At 43.4% G+C, this 18,729-nt stretch overlaps 1 protein-coding gene and 1 long non-coding RNA gene across 3 annotated transcripts in view; one reads left to right on the top strand and one right to left on the bottom strand.

Moving 5' to 3' along the window:
- LOC311140602 overlaps positions 1-18,729 on the top strand; it is a 252,498-nt gene that overhangs the window by 155,114 nt on the left and 78,655 nt on the right. The window lies entirely within an intron of this gene.
- LOC311140599 (fish-egg lectin-like) lies at positions 7,820-13,373 on the bottom strand. Its single transcript, XM_084175727.1, has 5 exons — positions 13,304-13,373; positions 10,147-10,380; positions 9,269-9,486; positions 9,023-9,141; positions 7,820-8,454 (listed from the first exon to the last, which is right to left on the bottom strand). The coding sequence occupies exons 1-5, from the start codon at positions 13,356-13,358 to the stop codon at positions 8,313-8,315; spliced, it is 768 nt and encodes a 255-aa protein (XP_084031853.1). The 5' UTR covers positions 13,359-13,373; the 3' UTR covers positions 7,820-8,312.

The raw sequence follows: 18,729 nt of genomic DNA, 5'->3' as shown, positions 1-18,729 counted from the left end.
CCGAACAGGGCTGACGAAACGCACCACAGGCTTGGTGTGGGGAGCAGGAGCGGGCCGAGCCGGGCCGTCAAAGCGCACTCCCGTCCTGGTGCGGGGAACAGGCACGGGCCGTGCCGGACTGACGACGCACACCACTGGCTTGGTGTGGGAAGCAGGAGCGGGCCGAGCCGGGCCGTCGAAGCGCACCCCTGACCTGGTGCGGGGAACAGGCACGGGCAGTGCCGGACTGACGACGCACACCACAGACTTGGTGCGGAGAGAAGGAACGGGCCGGGCCGGGCTGGCGACGCGCACCACAGACTTGGTGCGGGGAGAAGGAACAGGCCAGGCCGGGCCGGGCTGGCGACGCGCACCACAGACTTGGTGCGGGGAGAAGGAACAGGCCGGGCCGGGCTGGCGACGCGCACCACAGACTCGATGCGGGAAGCAGGAACAGGCCGGGCCGGGCTGACGACACGCACCACAGGCTCGATGCGAGGAACAGGAACAGGCCGGACCGTACTGGGGACACACACCACTGGCCCTACGCAGGGATCAGGAACGGGCCGGACCGGACTGGTAACACACCCCAGTACTCGCCGTGCCTCCACACTTTCCCTCTCCTCTGTGACCAGTGGCCCCCTTAACCTGGCGGCCTCCTCTTCACACCCGCTGGACCGCTCCATCGCGGCCTCCTGCTGCCCCGTCGTCCACGTCGTGAGCCCCCCCCTAAAAAATGTCTGGGGTTCTCTCCTCCCCGTGGACCAGGCCTCCCTAGCTCTCGCCAGACTCTCGATCCATTGCTTCATAGACCAGCCTCTCTCCTCTTCACTTAGCGTGGCCCAGCCGAAACTCCTACTCCCCTGATCCAAGGTCCTTCCTTTCTCCTCCTCACGCTGCTTGGTCTGGTACTGGTGGGATTTTCTGTCACGATCGTCTAGAACAGGAGACCAAGGCGCAGCGTTGCGAGTGAACATATTATATTTATTAAATGCCCACACGAGCAAAACAAAATAAACAACGAATCCGTGACGTCTGTGGTACAACACGAACACACACGAACAAAATCCCACAACCCGAAAGAAAAACAGATAGATTAAATATGGCTCCCAATCAGAGACAAACAGCCGACAGCTGACACTCGTTTGCCTCTGATTGGGAGTCACACCGGCAAACATAGAAAATAAACCACCTAGAACACCCACCAAAGAAACAGAAAACATAGAATGAACACACCCTGGCTCAACATAATGAGTCCCCGAGCCAGGGTGTGACAACTGTATGTCCCAAGGGGAGCCAGCGTACTTACAGGGGTCAAAGGTGAGCTTGGTCAACGTTCTGTTGTCAGCCAGCCCAACCAGGTTAATGATGTTCATGGTGACAAATAATATACAATTTGAAAACAAAAATGATTAAAAAGCATGTGGGAAACCCCTGCTGACTTAAGAGGCTACTCTCAATCAGCATCTCAAATTGTCAATCCCCCCTCAATCTCTTCTTCTATGGTATAATGGCGTTGGCATTGATTTAGATGTGCATTATGCCACCTAGTGTGCTGGTGGATAATAAGGATCCGGAAAAGGAAAACAGTTGAGTAAAAATAAATAAAATATCATACAAACTATCAAAACTAGCAAGTCAACTTGCTTTTCTATAAAAAAAACAATTTCTAATCAGGTCCCAACACAGGCTCAAAAGCCTCCTGTGAGGGCAGGACATTTCCTAGTGAAAATAGTCCTTGTAGTGATTCTGTCGTAAAGTCTTGGAGCCCCAAAAACGTACTGGCTGCAGATATAATGATATCCAGCTTCTTGGACTTAGACACTTTAATTAATCACTGTGGCTATAAATGATTGTATCCAGATCACTCGATTGACTTAAAACACTAGCAACCGGTTGCAATGCATCCACCGCCATATCTTCAACATATCCAAGCTTCACATATCCAAGCTTCACATATTGAGCTACATTGTATTTGTCTATTTATTCTGCATCTGCTGAAACCATTAGCCTGTGTGATTAACAGGGGCTGAGCTAGAGCAGTGTTTCTGAGACCAGGGCGGATCCTGAAAACGGTTCTTCTCACAAAAACGTCTCTAATATCTGAACGGTTTGAGCTATAAATTCTTACTGTTTGATTTTTCATTAAATAAACTTCACTCTGAGTTGTGTGCTTGTCTTAATTGTGAAATGTTCCCACTTTTATATTGCACTGTAGTAAACTTGGAAGTATTTGGTATTTACAGGGCATTCGGAAAGAATTCAGACCCCCTGACTTTTTCCACATTATGTTACATTACAGCCTTGCTCTAAAAAATTGATTAAATGAATGTAATTCCTCATCAGACTACACACAATACCCCATAATGACAAAGCGACAACAGGTTTTTAGAAATGTTTGCAAATGTATTAAAAATAAAAATACAGAAATTCCTTATTTACATAAGTATTCAGACCCTTTGCTATGAGACTCGAAATTAAGCTCAGGTGCATCCTGTTTCCATTGATCATCCTTGAGATATTTCTACAACTTGATTGGAATCCACCTGTGGTAAATTCAATTGATTGGACAGGATTTGGAAAGGCCAATAACTATCTACAGTGGGGAAAAAAAGTATTTAGTCAGCCACCAATTGTGTAAGTTCTCCTGTAGGCCTGTAATTTTCATCATAGGTACATGTCAACTATGACAGACAAAATGAGAACATTTTTTCCAGAAAATCACATTGTAGGATTTTTAATGAATTTATTTGCAAATTATGGTGGAAAATAAGTAATTGTTCAATAACAAAAGTTTCTCAATACTTTGTTATATACCCTTTGTTGGCAATGACACAGGTCAAACGTTTTCTGTAAGTCTTCACAAGGTTTTCACACACTGTTGCTGGTATTTTGGCCCATTCCTCCATGCAGATCTCCTCTAGAGCAGTGATGTTTTGGGGCTGTCGCTGGGCAACACGGACTTTCAACTCCCTCCAAAGATTTTCTATGGGGTTGAGATCTGGAGACTGGCTAGGCCACTCCCGGACCTTGAAATGCTTCTTACGAAGCCACTCCTTCGTTGCCCGGGCGGTGTGTTTGGGATCATTGTCATGCTGAAAGACCCAGCCACGTTTCATCTTCAATGCCCTTGCTGATGGAAGGAGGTTTTCACTCAAAATCTCACGATACATGGCCCCATTCATTCTTTCCTTTACACGGATCAGTCATCCTGGTCCCTTTGCAGAAAAACAGCCCCAAAGCATGATGTTTCCACCCCCATGCTTCACAGTAGGTATGGTGTTCTTTGGATGCAACTCAGCATTCTTTGTCCTCCAAACACGACGAGTTGAGTTTTTACCAAAAAGTTATATTTTGGTTTCATCTGACCATATGACATTCTCCCAAATCATCCAAATGCACTCTAGCAAACTTCAGACGGGCCTGGACATGTACTGGCCTAAGCAGGGGGACACGTCTGGCACTGCAGGATTTGAGTCCCTGGCGGCGTAGTGTGTTACTGATGGTAGGCTTTGTTACTTTGGTCCCAGCTCTCTGCAGGTAATTCACTAGGTCCCCCCGTGTGGTTCTGGGATTTTTGCTCACCGTTCTTGTGATCATTTTGACCCCACAGGGTGAGATCTTGCGTGGAGCCCCAGATCAAGGGAGATTATTATGTCTTCCATTTCCTAATAATTGCTCCCACAGTTGATTTCTTCAAACCAAGCTGCTTACCTATTGCAGATTCAGTCTTCCCAGCCTGGTGCAGGTCTACAATTTTGTTTCTGGTGTCCTTTGACAGCTCTTTGGTCTTGGCCATAGTGGAGTTTGGAGTGTGACTGTTTGAGGTTGTGGACAGGTGTCTTTTATACTGATAACAAGTTCAAACAGGTGCCATTAATACAGGTAACGAGTGGAGGACAGAGGAGCCTCTTAAAGAAGAAGTTACAGGTCTGTGAGAGCCAGAAATCTTGCTTGTTTGTAGGTGACCAAATACTTATTTTCCACCATAATTTGCAAATAAATTCATTAAAGATCCTACAATTTGTCTGTCATAGTTGACGTGTACCTATGATGAAAATTACAGGCCTCTCTCATCTTTTAAGTGGGAGAACTTGCACAATTGGTGGCTGACTAAATACTTTTTTCCCCCACTGTATATAAAATCCCACAGTTGACAGTGTATGTTAGAGCAAAAACCAAGCCATGAGGTGGAAGGAATTGTCTGTAGAGCTACAAGACAGGATTGTGTCGAGGCACAGATCTGGGGAAAGGTACCAAAAAGGTTCTGCAGCATTGAAGGTCCCCAAGAACACAGTGGTCTCCATGATTCTTAAATGGAAGAAGATTGGAACCACCAAGACTCTTCCTAGAGCTGGCCGCCCAGCCAAACTAAGCAATCGGGGGAGAAGGGCCTTGGTCAGGGAGGTGACCACTGATGCCGCCCTGTTATAAGGCAGGGGTGCAAAATATTTTGCTTGTCCATTCCCAGCGGCTCCTCTGTTGGAGAGACGCATCGCTGTGGCGCTCCACCAACATAAATGCAGATATAGCCAGGGTGGAACATGAGCCATTCACAATAATTAAAACAAAATGTCAAGAAAACTGTAGGCAATTAAAAACTTTTTGTAATTACCGCATGTCAGAGGCATGACGAATGAGTGAATGGACTTGAAAACGGGTGGTATAGCCTACACTCAAATACGATGTGGTTTAATGAGAACACTGACATTTTTGCCAAGGCAGAGATGAGTGACCGGCACCGAAACGTGCGAACAGCAGTGGACGCATAAATTCTGCCCTACTGACAATAGCCACATTTTCCATTAAACTTGTTGGTGTTTTGTGTAACATTCACCACTGTTTGGAAGCTGGAAATATGTTGCAAGTGGATAAACATGCGTGGGTAGCCTATGAAGGAGCCCTTTGAAAAAATAGTTTGACAATTAGATGAAAACATCTTGACTGGTTGTGTTCATGCCTCAATAAAAGGTCACATTTAAAAAGTTAAATTAAAAATCTTTACGACTATGTGAGGACAGATGCTGGGAGACAGGAAGCAAGTACAGGGAGTGAACATTTAATGGAAAAAACTGACAGGAACAAAACACGGACAGCGTCTGGACAGAGGAAACGAAACAACAGCAATGCTGACATGGGGATCAAACAGAGGAACAGCAGATATAGGGGAGGTAATGAACAAAGGGAAGGAGTCCAGGTGAGTCCAATGAGCGCTGATGTGCGTAACCATGGTGACAGGTGTGCGTAATGATGGGCAGCCTGGGAGGGGGAGCGGGAGCAGGCGTGACAGACTAGGCCCACAGAGATCCTTAGGGACTGTACATGAAATTCTATGATTAGATACATAAAAAATGTTGGTCCCGTACCGGGAAGAAATTAATTATACTTTCACCCCTGGATATAGCATATGGTAGAAATAGTATGTAGCGTTTTCTGTAGCCTACATTAATGAGGCGTACAAAGTGTACAAAGCTGTCATCAAGGCAAAGGGTGGCTATTTGAAGAATCTCAAATATAAACTCTATTTTGATTTGTTTAACACTTTTTGAGTTACTATATGATTCCATGTGTGTTATTTCATAGTATTGATATCTTCACTATTATTCTACAATGTAGAAAATAGTCAAAAATAAATAAAAACCCTTGAATGAGTAGGTGTGTCCAAACTTTTGACTGGTACTGTATATTTACATTTACATTACCTTTTAGTCATTTAGCAGACACTCTTATCCAGAGCGACTTACAGTTAGTGAGTGCATACATTTTCATACTGGCCCCCCGTGGGAATCGAACCCACAACCCTGGTGTTGCAAACGCCATGCTCTACCAACTGAGCTACAGAGGGCCAATACACTCAACTCTTCAATTCTTTGGTAAGACGTTGACATCAAAGCATATAATCAAGCACACAGATGGGATATTGATATTGATTTAAAGCCAAATACTTTTAGACTTTTACTCAAGTAGTATTTTATTGGGTGACTTTCACTTTTACTTGAGTCATTTTCTATTACGGTATCTTTACTTTTACTCAAGTATGACAATTGGGTACTTTTTCCACCACTGGTGAAACACCTTCCCAGTAACGAGATGGCAACCCGCACAGACACCACATCATTTTACAGTCCTTTTAATTAAAATATACAAGGTAACTAAAGGCAAAGTACATAGAAACAACGTGAGAGAATACCAATGTCAGGATGATTGACTTGAAGGTATTCATGTAGTAAGTACATGGTAATAGATCAATAAAACATCACAGAAGTTGTTTCTATGTATTTACATAATAAGTACCTTGTACTTATAAGGTCCTCAATAATAACCTTTAGGACCAAAGGTTACTACTATTTAATTACATTGTATTACTTTGTATTTACTAAGTAGGTATGTAGTCCTTACTTGTTTGGTACCTAGTAAATACGTTGGGGACTAAATAGTTACCAACAATTGACTTTTTGTTATTTACCTAGTTATTGTGTAGTGATAACCGGGCTGTAATGGTTTGCCGAAATTAGTTATTTGCCTATTTACCTAGCAATATGGTCTACAAAGAGTTTCCATAATATGTTTATATTGTTGGCAACTACTCATTTCTTGATAATAAATTACACATTTCCCTCAAAGTAGTGTAGTGAGTAGTGGGTAGTTACCCAACTTTTAATAGAGCATACTGTAAAAGATGTTGTCAAAGGCTTTATTTTAATCAACATAACACATATGTGCCTGACACTACATTAATAGGGCACCTAACAATCAAACTATGCATCAGGGAACTAAATGTTGACCAGTTTCTGAATACTGTAGTGCTGTAGTCAGAAATCACAAGTCAGAAATCAAAAATTCTACAATGAGTGGTTTGGAAGTTTGGAAGTGGTTTCTCTCGCTCTGTGATTCAAGTTGAATTTGTATGAATTAACATCTGAATTTCTGTCGGTGTCCATTTTGAAAGTGCTGAAGGAATAGGCCTACCTCGTCACAGCTAAGTGTTAATTTACTGAACATAAATGTAATAATGTTTGTGTATAGTTCAAAAGTCAAAACTCATCTCAGCATTCGTTATTATTGAAGGAGAATGTGGTTCTTATCGAGTTACACAAATCCACAAGGAATCAGTAGAAACCATATTTATTTAAGCAAGTCAGCCATACCGTATTAGCTATGTTGTTTTTAAATGCAGTAAATGAGGCTGAATAAACTATTTTGCTGCTAGACGAGGCTCAGGCTGATCTCATAAACGTAAGTCCGGGACACTCAAATTAGTATGATATGTTTGCTTTGGTATGGTTACATAAGACAAATGGTTACTTAGGTCGGGGTGGATGGGAGGGCGTATAACGAGAACGTCTGCAACCCTAAGGTTGTTAGTTCAAATGTCATCACGGATAACTTTAGCATTTTAGCTAATTAGTAACTTTAACTACTTACTACTTTTTAGCTACATATTTTACGCTTTGCAAATTCGTAACATATAATACCAATTGTAATTCGTAACATATCATATGAAATGGGTGATGGACATCCACAAATGAATACATACCATACCAAATATATCATACTAAATGGAGTGTATCGGATTTACATACAGAATAATACAAAATGCTCTGAGACCAGGTTGCCAGGCTCTGCTGACAGCCAGGTGTAGTGGTGGTAAGGATTCATTCCATGGTGCTGAAAGGAAAGCTCCACTGTCGAGACAGCTTTATGTAGGCCCTAACAGTTTGTCGGCACCGTTTGTCACCCTTATAGTACAATTAATGTATTGTTTAATGTTGTGTTGTGTAGTGGCTTTGCTGGCATGTATCTAAAAAACTATGATTAAAAAACAACACAGAAAATATAATAGTTTCAAACTGAATGCTTTATTTTTGCGGGAAACTGTTATATAATGAGATAATAAGCATTGACAAGGATTCCATCCAACCCTATTGATGACCTCTGAAGCACAGCAAAACCCATGTGGATTGTGAGCAACATGACCGTGCCAAAGTTTACACTACGATCAAATAGCATCCATGGCAAAGCTCTATTGAAGTGTTAATCAAGGAGTGATCAAAACAAAGATACTTTTTTAATGCTGTTGCTTATCAATTTTATGTGAGAAAAATCTTCATTTATGATATTTTTTTTGATTATGTCAATAAGATCAGTGTTTACTATTGACAGAGATAAAGTACTGAAAAAATATAGTTAGAGCAATAGGTTTTAAAATGAAGGATTCTTATGAACTAATGTTGAGAATTCTCAAGTAGAAGGCTGTTCCAGAAAGAGAGATCATTGAGTTAGCAAGTGAACTTTAGACAGATCCTGATCGGCCTTCAGATGCAGAGGAGAGGCTAACGTGTGCACACCATGGTGACGCCAGACTTGGAGACGACCCAAAGACGGCCCAGGTCGTAGGTCACGTGCTTCATCCGCAAGCACATTGGGACATTGCTCCATCCAGTGCCCTCTGGTTTACTGGCTGTGATGCCGTCTCTGTGTTGAAGAAAGAGGTGGGGTTCACATGTTTAAAGCTCATCCCTTTTTTTTTTTTAAAGAACAAAAATTGTTGAACTTTATTAATTGTATATAGCCATTGATTGTTGAAGAATATAACTTATAAATGACTCATGAGCTTAATACAACTGCATCAGAAGAAAACATGTAACATTTTACTAAATTGGTTGAAAACAATGCTATTGTAAACAAACAATGTATAGCTTTACAAAACATGTTTAAATGAAAAATCATTTTGTTCTCATCTGTCTGTCCTTACATCTATTGATCCATCTATGAATTAGAGAGCGGCTACATTTCTCCTGTCCCATCCCTCATCTGTTTACTAAAACAAGTGGCGGGGTGGCCATTTAGTTGTTTTTTTATCCCAAACTGTAGCTTTAAAGGAGATCGAACTTCTACATATTTTACAGTACACTGTCTTCACATTCCTTCATAAGTATATTATATAAGTTTAGATTTGATTATTATTACAAGTCATTTTTAAGTTAATAATGTTGAGGGGGAAAAGGGTGGAACTATACATATAGCTCAGTAGCAACCTTACCTGGTATAAACATCACCCAAAGAGTTGACCCCAAAGACACTACCATCAGTTGCCACCTCAATCATGGAAAGCTTGCCGTCAATGTGACTCCACCCCTGGTTTTGGCAGTCTTGATTCAGCTGGAAACAAACAGATACAATCAGGGTTTTAGGACCATTTCTACAGTTATAATATTAAACAGTTTTACAATAACTCCCCATACTCTACTAATCTACTCCAACTCTCACACTCTTTCCCAGATCTTACACTCATTAAGAAGATATCATCATTGTTGTTGACTGCCCAGCACCCAAAGGGTCCACAACTGTAGTACTTCACAGCTCCTGGCAATCCTGTCCATGGAAGGGGTGAACCTGGACCCTTGTAGCCAACTGTGGCACTACTTGTCAGACAGTACGGAGTATCGTCCATGTTGGCCCCCACAATAAACTGGTTACCCCCAGCATCCACCTGCTTCAGAAGGCCTGAAGACCACAAAGACAGACAAGAAAACAATGAATCATGTTTCAACACCGTGATGGTATCAGGAAAGATAAGAAGTAGACAGTGGTGTAAAGTACTTAAGTCGTTTTTGGGGGTATCTGTACTATACTTTAATATTTATATTTTGCAAAACTTTTACCTTTAAATAAAATAATGTACTTTTTATTCCATACATTTTCCCTGACACCCAAAAGTACTTGTTACATTTTGTCAGGAAAATGGTCAAATTCACACGCTTATCAAGAGAACATCCCTGGTCATCCCTACTGCCTCTGATCTGGCGGACTCACTAAACACAAATGCTTCCTTTGTAAATTATGTCTGAGTGTTGGAGTGTGCCCCTGGCTATCCGTAAAAAAATGTAATATAAGGACTTTGAAATGGTTTATACTTTTACTTTTACTTTTGATACTGAAGTACATTTTAACAATTCCATTTAGTTTTGATACTTAAGTATATTTAAAACCAAATACTTTTAGACTTTTGATCAAGTAGTATTTTACTGGGTGACTTTCAGTTTTACTTGAGTCATTTTCTATTAAGGTATCTTTAATTTTTCTCAAGTATGACAATTTAGTACTTTTTCCACCACTGAAAGTAGGTGTCCTCTGGATAAATATTGAGTAATGCTCTCTACTTACCTGCAGCTTGCACCCAGTTACCGGCCACATACTTGTAGATTGAGTCTCCCTTGTTGACACCCCAGATCCCTGCTGGTCCTATAGTGATATGCTTCAGGGAACCAGGCAGGCGGATCCATTTATCAGCTACCAGGTAGAAGGGGATTTGACTTGTGTCCGTTGCAACCACTTGTCCCAGTCCTGCATCGATCTGCATCAGATTCTTGATATTTACTACCTCCTGACAGTCCCATGCTATAGAGACAAAGACATATGAGTATTTGTATTTGTATTTATTATGGGTCCCCATTAGTTCCTGCCAAGGCAGCAGCTACTCTTCCTGGGGTCCAGCAAAATTAAGATAGTTCATACAATTTTAAAAACATTACAATACATTCACAGATTTCACAACACACTGGGTGCCCTCAGGCCCCTACTCCACCACTACCACATACAGTGAGGGAATTAAGTATTTGATCCCCTGCTGATTTTGTATGTTTTCCCACTGACAAAGACATGATCAGTCTTTAATTTTAATGGTAGGTTTATTTGAACAGTGAGAGACAGAATATCAACAACAAAATCCAGGAAAAACGCATGTCAAAAATGTTATAAATTGATTTGCATTTCAATGAGCGAAATAAGTATTTGACCCCCCTGCAAAACATGACTTAGTACTTGGTGGCAAAACCCTTGTTGGCAATCACAGAGGTCAGACGTTTCTTGTAGTTGGCCACCAGGTTTACACACATCTCAGGACGAATTTTGTCCCACTCCTCTTTGCAGATCTTCTCCATTCATTAAGGTTTCGAGGCTGACTGTCACGCCCTGAGTCTGGGGACTCCTATTTGAGGAGTCAGGGTGTGTATATTCTATGTTGTGTAGTTCTATGTTTATATTCTAGTATGTGTATTTCTATGTGGGCCGGTGAGGTTCCCAATCAGAGGCAGCTGTCGCTCGTTGTCTCTGATTGGGGACCATGCTTAGGCAGCCTATTGGTACTAGTGGGTTGTGGGATCTTGTTCCGTGTTAGGTATGTTGTTTGTGTACCTTGGACTTCACATTTTGTTTGTTGTTTTGTCGTTGTTTATTTGGTTCAAATAAACATGTATGCATATCACGCTGCGCCTTGGTCTGACCCGTTCATCAACGAACGTGACACTGACGTTTGGCAACTCTAACCTTCAGCTCCCTCCACATATATTCTATGGGATTAAGGTCTGGAGACTGGCTAGGCCACTCCAGGACCTTAATGTGCTTCTTCTTGAGCCACTCCTTTGTTGCCTTGGCTGTGTGTTTTGGGTCATTGCTGGAATACCCATCCATGACCCATTTTCAATGCCCTGGCTGAGGGAAGGAGGTTCTCACCCAAAATCTGACGGTACATGGCCCCATCAATCGTCCCTTTGATGCGGTGAAGTTGTCCTGTATCCTTAGCAGAAAAACACCCCCAAAGCATAATGTTTCCATCTCCATGTTTGACGGTGGGGATGGTGTTCTTGGGATCATAGGCAGCATTCCTCCTCCTCCAAACACGGCGAGTTGAGTTGATGCCAAAGAGCTCGATTTTTGTCTCATCTGACCACAACACTTTCACCCAGTTCTCCTCTGAATCATTCAGATGTTCATTGGCAAACTTCAGACGGGCCTGTATATGTGCTTTCTTGAGCAGGGGGACCTTGCGGGCGCTGCAGGATTTCAGTCCTTCACGGCGTAGTGTGTTACCAATTGTTTTCTTGGTGACTATGGTCCCAGCTGCCTTGAGATCATTGACAAGATCCTACCATGTAGTTCTGGGCTGATTCCTCACCGTTCTCATGATCATTGCAACTCCACGAGGTGAGATCCTGCATGGAGCCCCAGGCCGAGGGAGATTGACAGGTCTTTTGTGTTTCTTCCATATGCGAATAATCGCACCAACTGTTGTCACCTTCTCACCAAGCTGCTTGGCGATGGTCTTGTAGCCCATTCCAGCCTTGTGTAAGTCTACAATCTTGTCCCTGACATCCTTGGAGAGCTCTTTGGTCTTGGCCATGGTGGAGAGTTTGGAATCTGATTGATTGATCGCTTCTGTGGACAGGTATCACTTATACAGGTAACAAGCTGAGATTATGAGCACTCCCTTTAAGAATGTGCTCCTAATCTCAGCTCGTTGCCTGTATAAAAGACACCTGGGAGCCAGAAATCTTTCAGATTGAGAGGGGGTCAAATACTTATTTCCCTCATTCAAATGCAAATCAATTTATAACATTTTTATATGCGTTTTTCTGGATATTTTTGTTATTATTCTGTCTCTCACTGTTCAAATAAACCTACAATTAAAATTATAGACTGATCATGTCTTTGTCAGTGGGCAAACGTAGAAAATCAGCAGGGGATCAAATACTTAATTCCCTCACTGTATATACAGTACAAAAATCCATGTGTACGTGTGTATATAGTGCGTATGTTATCGTGTGTGTGCATGCATGTGTCTGCGCCTATGTTTGTGTTGCTTCACAGTCCATAAGGTGTTTTCTTATCTGTTTTTTAAATCTAATTTTACTACTTGCATCAGTTACTTGATGTGGAATAGAGTTCCATGTAGTCATGGCTCTATGTAGTACTGTGCGCCTCCCATAGTCTGTTCTGGACTTGGGGACTGTGACGAGACCTCTGGTGGCATGTCTTGTGGGGTATGCATGGGTGACCGAGCTGTGCGCCAGTAGTTCAAACAGACAGCTCGGTGCACCCAACATGTCAACAAACCTCTCATAAACACAAGTAATGATGAAGTCAATCTCTCCTCCACTTTGAGCCAGGAGAGATCGACATGCATATTATTAATATTAGCTCTCTATGTACATCCAAGGGCCAGCCGTGCTGCCCTGTTCTGAGCCAATTGCAGTTTTCCTAAATCCTTTTTTGTGGCACCTGACCACATGACTGAACAGTAGTCCAGGTGTGACAAAACTAGGGCCTGTAGGACCTGCCTTGTAGATAGTGCTGTTAAGAAAGTAGAGCAGCCCTTTATTATGGACATACTTCTCCCCATCTTAGCTACTGTTGTATCAATATGTTTTGACCATGACAGTTTACAATCCAGTAGAATACACCAAGGAAAAGGAGGATGAAATTATGGAGCAAACTTGATCAATTCCAAGTTGAGCAAGCATGCTTCAGATGATGGTTAACTTACCATGACTGATGGCCAGGAGACAGTGGACCAGTAGGACGGCTGCAGTGGCTCTCATGATGTCTCTGTAGATCTACAGTATAAGTTTGGTTGTACACCAGACTTCAATTGTCCCCTTGCAGGACTTTGTGCTTTTATAGCCCTGCACACAGCTTTGAAAGCAATGATGGCTTCCTGTTCCACCTGTTCAACGACGAGTTGATGGGAGGCTGGACCCGGACCTGCTTTTCGACCCCCCCCCTCCCCTCCCCCCCCCCCCACTCCAACCTACCTCCTCCTTCATCCTGCGGTTCAACCCCCTCCCCTACCTACCTGCAAGGTGTGGCAAGGAGTGGAATTTTAGAACATACAGACTGGATTTCTCCAGGCAAGACCAGACCATCGGTTCTTTCAAATCTCTCCTGAGTAACCACAGACCAGAAAAACAGGTGCAACAATCTCACTAATGTAGGTAGGGCAAACCCATTTTCACGATTTCTGGTATATCATCAAAAAAAAAATATCACAGCATGTTTCTGGACTCATTCAGCCGTGAGTCCATATGAGCCTAAAACGCTGTAGTTTTGATCACTCATATCGATTGGGGGAGAAATCAGGTTGTATGCGGAAACTGGAAAGATTTTAACATCACTGGTTAGAAGACAGCGTGTCTGATGGAGATTCCGGCAAGCTGCCGAAACGGGGTTGTGGGTGTCAGCAAACTATACTCTGTTGAGTAATCAACTCAGCTATTTGTGTTGTAAATGCAAATTTCAATATTTAAGTTCACACAGCACTGTTAAAAAAAAACAAAAAAAACATTGTTGATCGGGCTATGATCATGATGTAATATCAGAGATGATGAGCTATGACAAGGATTGCATTCACTGAAAAATAACAAAACCAATGTGCATTGTGAGCAACATGACCAGGCTATTTTACATATTAGTGTAGGTTAACAGTGAGGATCAATCGATATTACGACATGCCTTGCTCATATCGATATTGGTGCCCATTACTAATTATTATGAAAGTGTGCACTGCATGGTGAAGCCAGACCTGGAGACCACCCAAAGTGTTTAGACAGCCTCTAGGAGGCTCTATCGTTGACGTGGTGTGAATCAAGGAATGACAATATTAACATAGATAAAGTGCTGAAAGAAAGCATTACCATGAAAGGACTAAATACAGAAATACATTTTAGAATATAATAGTCTGGCGAACAAAACGTCTGGTCACTGTAACAACATGTGAGAACTTTGTCTCAATTCTCCAGTGGCAAATGGCTGTGAGACTCAAAAGATAAATTTGACTTTGTAAAATATGATCTTAGATCAGCATTAAAACTAGCATTACAACCCCTCAGACAGCTGTACAGGAGAGGGTCAACTAGGATTACAACCCCTCAGACAGCTGTACAGGAGAGGATCAACTAGGATTACAACCCCTCAGACAGCTGTACAGGAGAGGGTCAACTAGGATTACAACCCCTCAGACAGCTGTACAGGAGAGGATCAACTAGGATTACAACCCCTCAGACAGCTGTACAGGAGAGGATCAACTAGGATTACAACCCCTCAGACAGCTGTACAGGAGAGGGTCAACTAGGATTACAACCCCTCAGACAGCTGTACAGGAGAGGGTCAACTAGGATTACAACCCCTCAGACAGCTGTACAGGAGAGGATCAACTAGGATTACAACCCCTCAGACAGCTGTACAGGAGAGGATCAACTAGGATTACAACCCCTCAGACAGCTGTACAGGAGAGGGTCAACTAGGATTACAACCCCTCAGACAGCTGTACAGGAGAGGGTCAACTAGGATTACAACCCCTCAGACAGCTGTACAGGAGAGGGTCAACCAGGATTACAACCCCTCAGACAGCTGTACAGGAGAGGAACAACTAGGATTATAACCCCTCAGACAGCTGTACAGGAGAGGGTAATGTTTTATCATTTGTTTTTCCTGTTTGTTAGTTTTTTTGCTTTTTGAGCACTTTGAGATTCTATTTTGTCATGAAAGTGCCAAATAAGTTCAATAAATTATTATTTATTACTATTATTATGATTAATGTGAGCACTGCATGATGAAGCCAGAACTTTAGACGATCCAAAGAAAGCCCAGGTCGTAGGTCACCTGCTTCATACACATGCACATCAGGGATATACATTGAAGTCTGAAAGGCACTTGCCCATCGAGCATGTCAGGAGTATTTTTTTGCTTACCCGAAGATTTGATCACATGCCCGAAAATGTAAATGAGCTATTTGCACTCAGAAGTGCCATATACTGTCAGCCTTTCACCTACACATAGGGGAGGAATCATGTATTTTGGTTGTTATGTTAAAATAATCTCAGAACAGGCTCAACTAGCCCACCCAACTACCTCATCCCTATATTGTTATTTATTTTGCTCTTTTGCACCCCAGTATCTCTATTTGCACATAATCTCTTGCACATCTAGCATTCCAGTGTTAATACTATTGTAATTATTCTGCACTATAGCCTATTTATTGCCTTACCTCCATAACTTGCTACATTTGCACACACTGTATATATATTTTCTGTTGTATTTTTGACTTTATGTTTTTTACCCCATATGTAACTCTGTGTTGTTTTTATTGCACTGCTTTGCTTTATCTTGGCCAGGTCGCAGTTGTAAATGAGAACCTGTTCTCAACTGGCTTACCTGGTTAAATAAAGGTGAAATAAATAAAATGAATAAAAAAAACTAGCCCAACTGCCATAAAATGTCTGTTTGTCACTTAACCAAAGGAGAGGAACCAGAAAGATCAGTTTTAGGTTAGGACTACTGGATTGAGTTTCAGTTGGCTTGTTTTTACCTCAGAGCAGTGGGGCTACATCAGAGCAGTGGGGCTACCTCAGAGCAGTGGGGCTACAGAGCAGTGGGGCTACATCAGAGCAGTGGGGCTACATCAGAGCAGTGGGGCTACATCAGAGCAGGGGGGCTACCTCAGAGCAGTGGGGCTACATCAGAGCAGTGGGGCTACATCAGAGCAGTGGGGCTACCTCAGAGCAGTGGGGCTACAGAGCAGTGGGGCTACATCAGAGCAGTGGGGCTACATCAGAGCAGTGGGGCTACCTCAGAGCAGTGGGGCTACATAGCAGTGGGGCTACATCAGAGCAGTGGGGCTACATCAGAGCAGTGGGGCTACATCAGAGCAGTGGGGCTACCTCAGAGCAGTGGTGCTACATCAGAGCAGTGGGGCTACATCAGAGCAGTGGGGCTACCTCAGAGCAGTGGGGCTACAGAGCAGTGGGACTACAGAGCAGTGGGGCTACATCAGAGCAGTGGGGCTACATCAGAGCAGTGGGGCTACATCAGAGCAGTGGGGCTACCTCAGAGCAGTGGGGCTACATCAGAGCAGTGGGGCTACATCAGAGCAGTGGGGCTACCTCAGAGCAGTGGGGCTACAGAGCAGTGGGGCTACATCAGAGCAGTGGGACTACCTCAGAGCAGTGGGGCTACATCAGAGCAGTGGGGCTACATCAGAGGAGTTGGGCTACCTCAGAGCAGTTGGACAGGAGAGGGTAATGTTTTATCATTTGTTTTTCCTGTTTGTTAGTTTTTTTATTTTCGAGCACTTTGAGATTCTATTTTGTAATGAAAGCGCTATATAAGCTCAATAAATTATTATTTATTACTATTATTATGATTCATGTGAGCACTGCATGGTGAAGCCAGACCTTTAGACGACCCAGGCCGTAGGTCACCTGCTTCATACACATGCACATCAGGGATATACATTGAAGTCTGAAAGGCACTTGCCCATCGGGCAAGTCAGGAGTTTTTTTTGCTTACCCGAAGATTTGATCACATGCCCGAAAATGTAAATTAGCTATTTGCACTCAGAAGTGCCATATACTGTCAGCCTTTCACCTACACATAGGGGAGGAATCATGTATTTTGGTTGTTATGTTCAGAACAGGCTCAACTAGCCCGACTGCCATAAATTGTCTGTTTTTCACTTAACCAAAGGAGAGGAACCAGAAAGATCAGTTTTAGGTTAGGACTACTGTATTGAGTTTCAGTTGGCTTGTTTTTACCTCAGAGCAGTGGGGCTACATCAGAGCAGTGGGGCTACCTCAGAGCAGTGGGGCTACATCAGAGCAGTGGGGCTACATCAGAGCAGTGGGGCTACCTCAGAGCAGTGGGGCTACATCAGAGCATGGGGCTACAGAGCAGTGGGGCTGCATCAGAGCAGTGGGGCTACCTCAGATTAGTGGGGCTACAGAGCAGTGGGGCTACATCAGAGCAGTGGGGCTACCTCAGAGCAGTGGTGCTACATCAGAGCAGTGGGGCTACCTCAGAGCAGTGGGGCTACATCAGAGCAGTGGGGCTACCTCAGAGCAGTGGGGCTACAGAGCAGTGGGGCTACATCAGAGCAGTGGGGCTACATCAGAGCAGTGGGGCTACATCAGAGCAGTGGGGCTACCTCAGAGCAGTGGGGCTACATCAGAGCAGTGGGGCTACCTCAGAGCAGTGGGGCTACAGAGCAGTGGGGCTACATCAGAGCAGTGGGGCTACCTCAGAGCAGTGTGGCTACATCAGAGCAGTGGGGCTACATCAGAGGAGTTGGGCTACCTCAGAGCAGTTGGACAGGAGAGGGTAATGTTTTATCATTTGTTTTTCCTGTTTGTTAGTTTTTTTCTTTTCGAGCACTTTGAGATTCTATTTTGTAATGAAAGCGCTATATAAGCTCAATAAATTATTATTTATTACTATTAATATGATTCATGTGAGCACTGCATGGTGAAGCCAGACCTTTAGACGACCCAGGCCGTAGGTCACCTGCTTCATACACATGCACATCAGGGATATACATTAAAGTCTGAAAGGCACTTGCCCATCGGGCAAGTCAGGAGTTTTTTTTGCTTACCCGAAGATTTGATCACATGCCCGAAAATGTAAATTAGCTATTTGCACTCAGAAGTGCCATGTACTGTCAGCCTTTCACCTACACATAGGGGAGGAATCATGTATTTTGGTTGTTATGTTCAGAATAGGCTCAACTAGCCCGACTGCCATAAATTGTCTGTTTTTCACTTAACCAAAGGAGAGGAACCAGAAAGATCAGTTTTAGGTTAGGACTACTGTATTGAGTTTCAGTTGGCTTGTTTTTACCTCAGAGCAGTGGGGCTACATCAGAGCAGTGGGGCTACCTCAGAGCAGTGGGGCTACATCAGAGCAGTGGGGCTACCTCAGAGCAGTGGGGCTACATCAGAGCAGTGGGGCTACATCAGAGCAGTGGGGCTACATCAGAGCAGTGGGGCTACATCAGAGCAGTGGGGCTACATCAGAGCAGTGGGGCTATAGAGCAGTGGGGCTACATCAGAGCAGTGGGGCTACATCAGAGCAGTGGGGCTACCTCAGAGCAGTGGGGCTACATCAGAGCAGTGGGGCTACAGAGCAGTGGGGCTGCATCAG

The sequence above is a fragment of the Coregonus lavaretus genome, assembly GCF_964263955.1.
Source record: "Coregonus lavaretus genome assembly, chromosome: 13".
Taxonomy (NCBI): domain Eukaryota; kingdom Metazoa; phylum Chordata; class Actinopteri; order Salmoniformes; family Salmonidae; genus Coregonus; species Coregonus lavaretus.
Note: the sequence above shows the minus strand (reverse complement) of the source record. Positions and strands in the feature narration are given on the sequence as shown.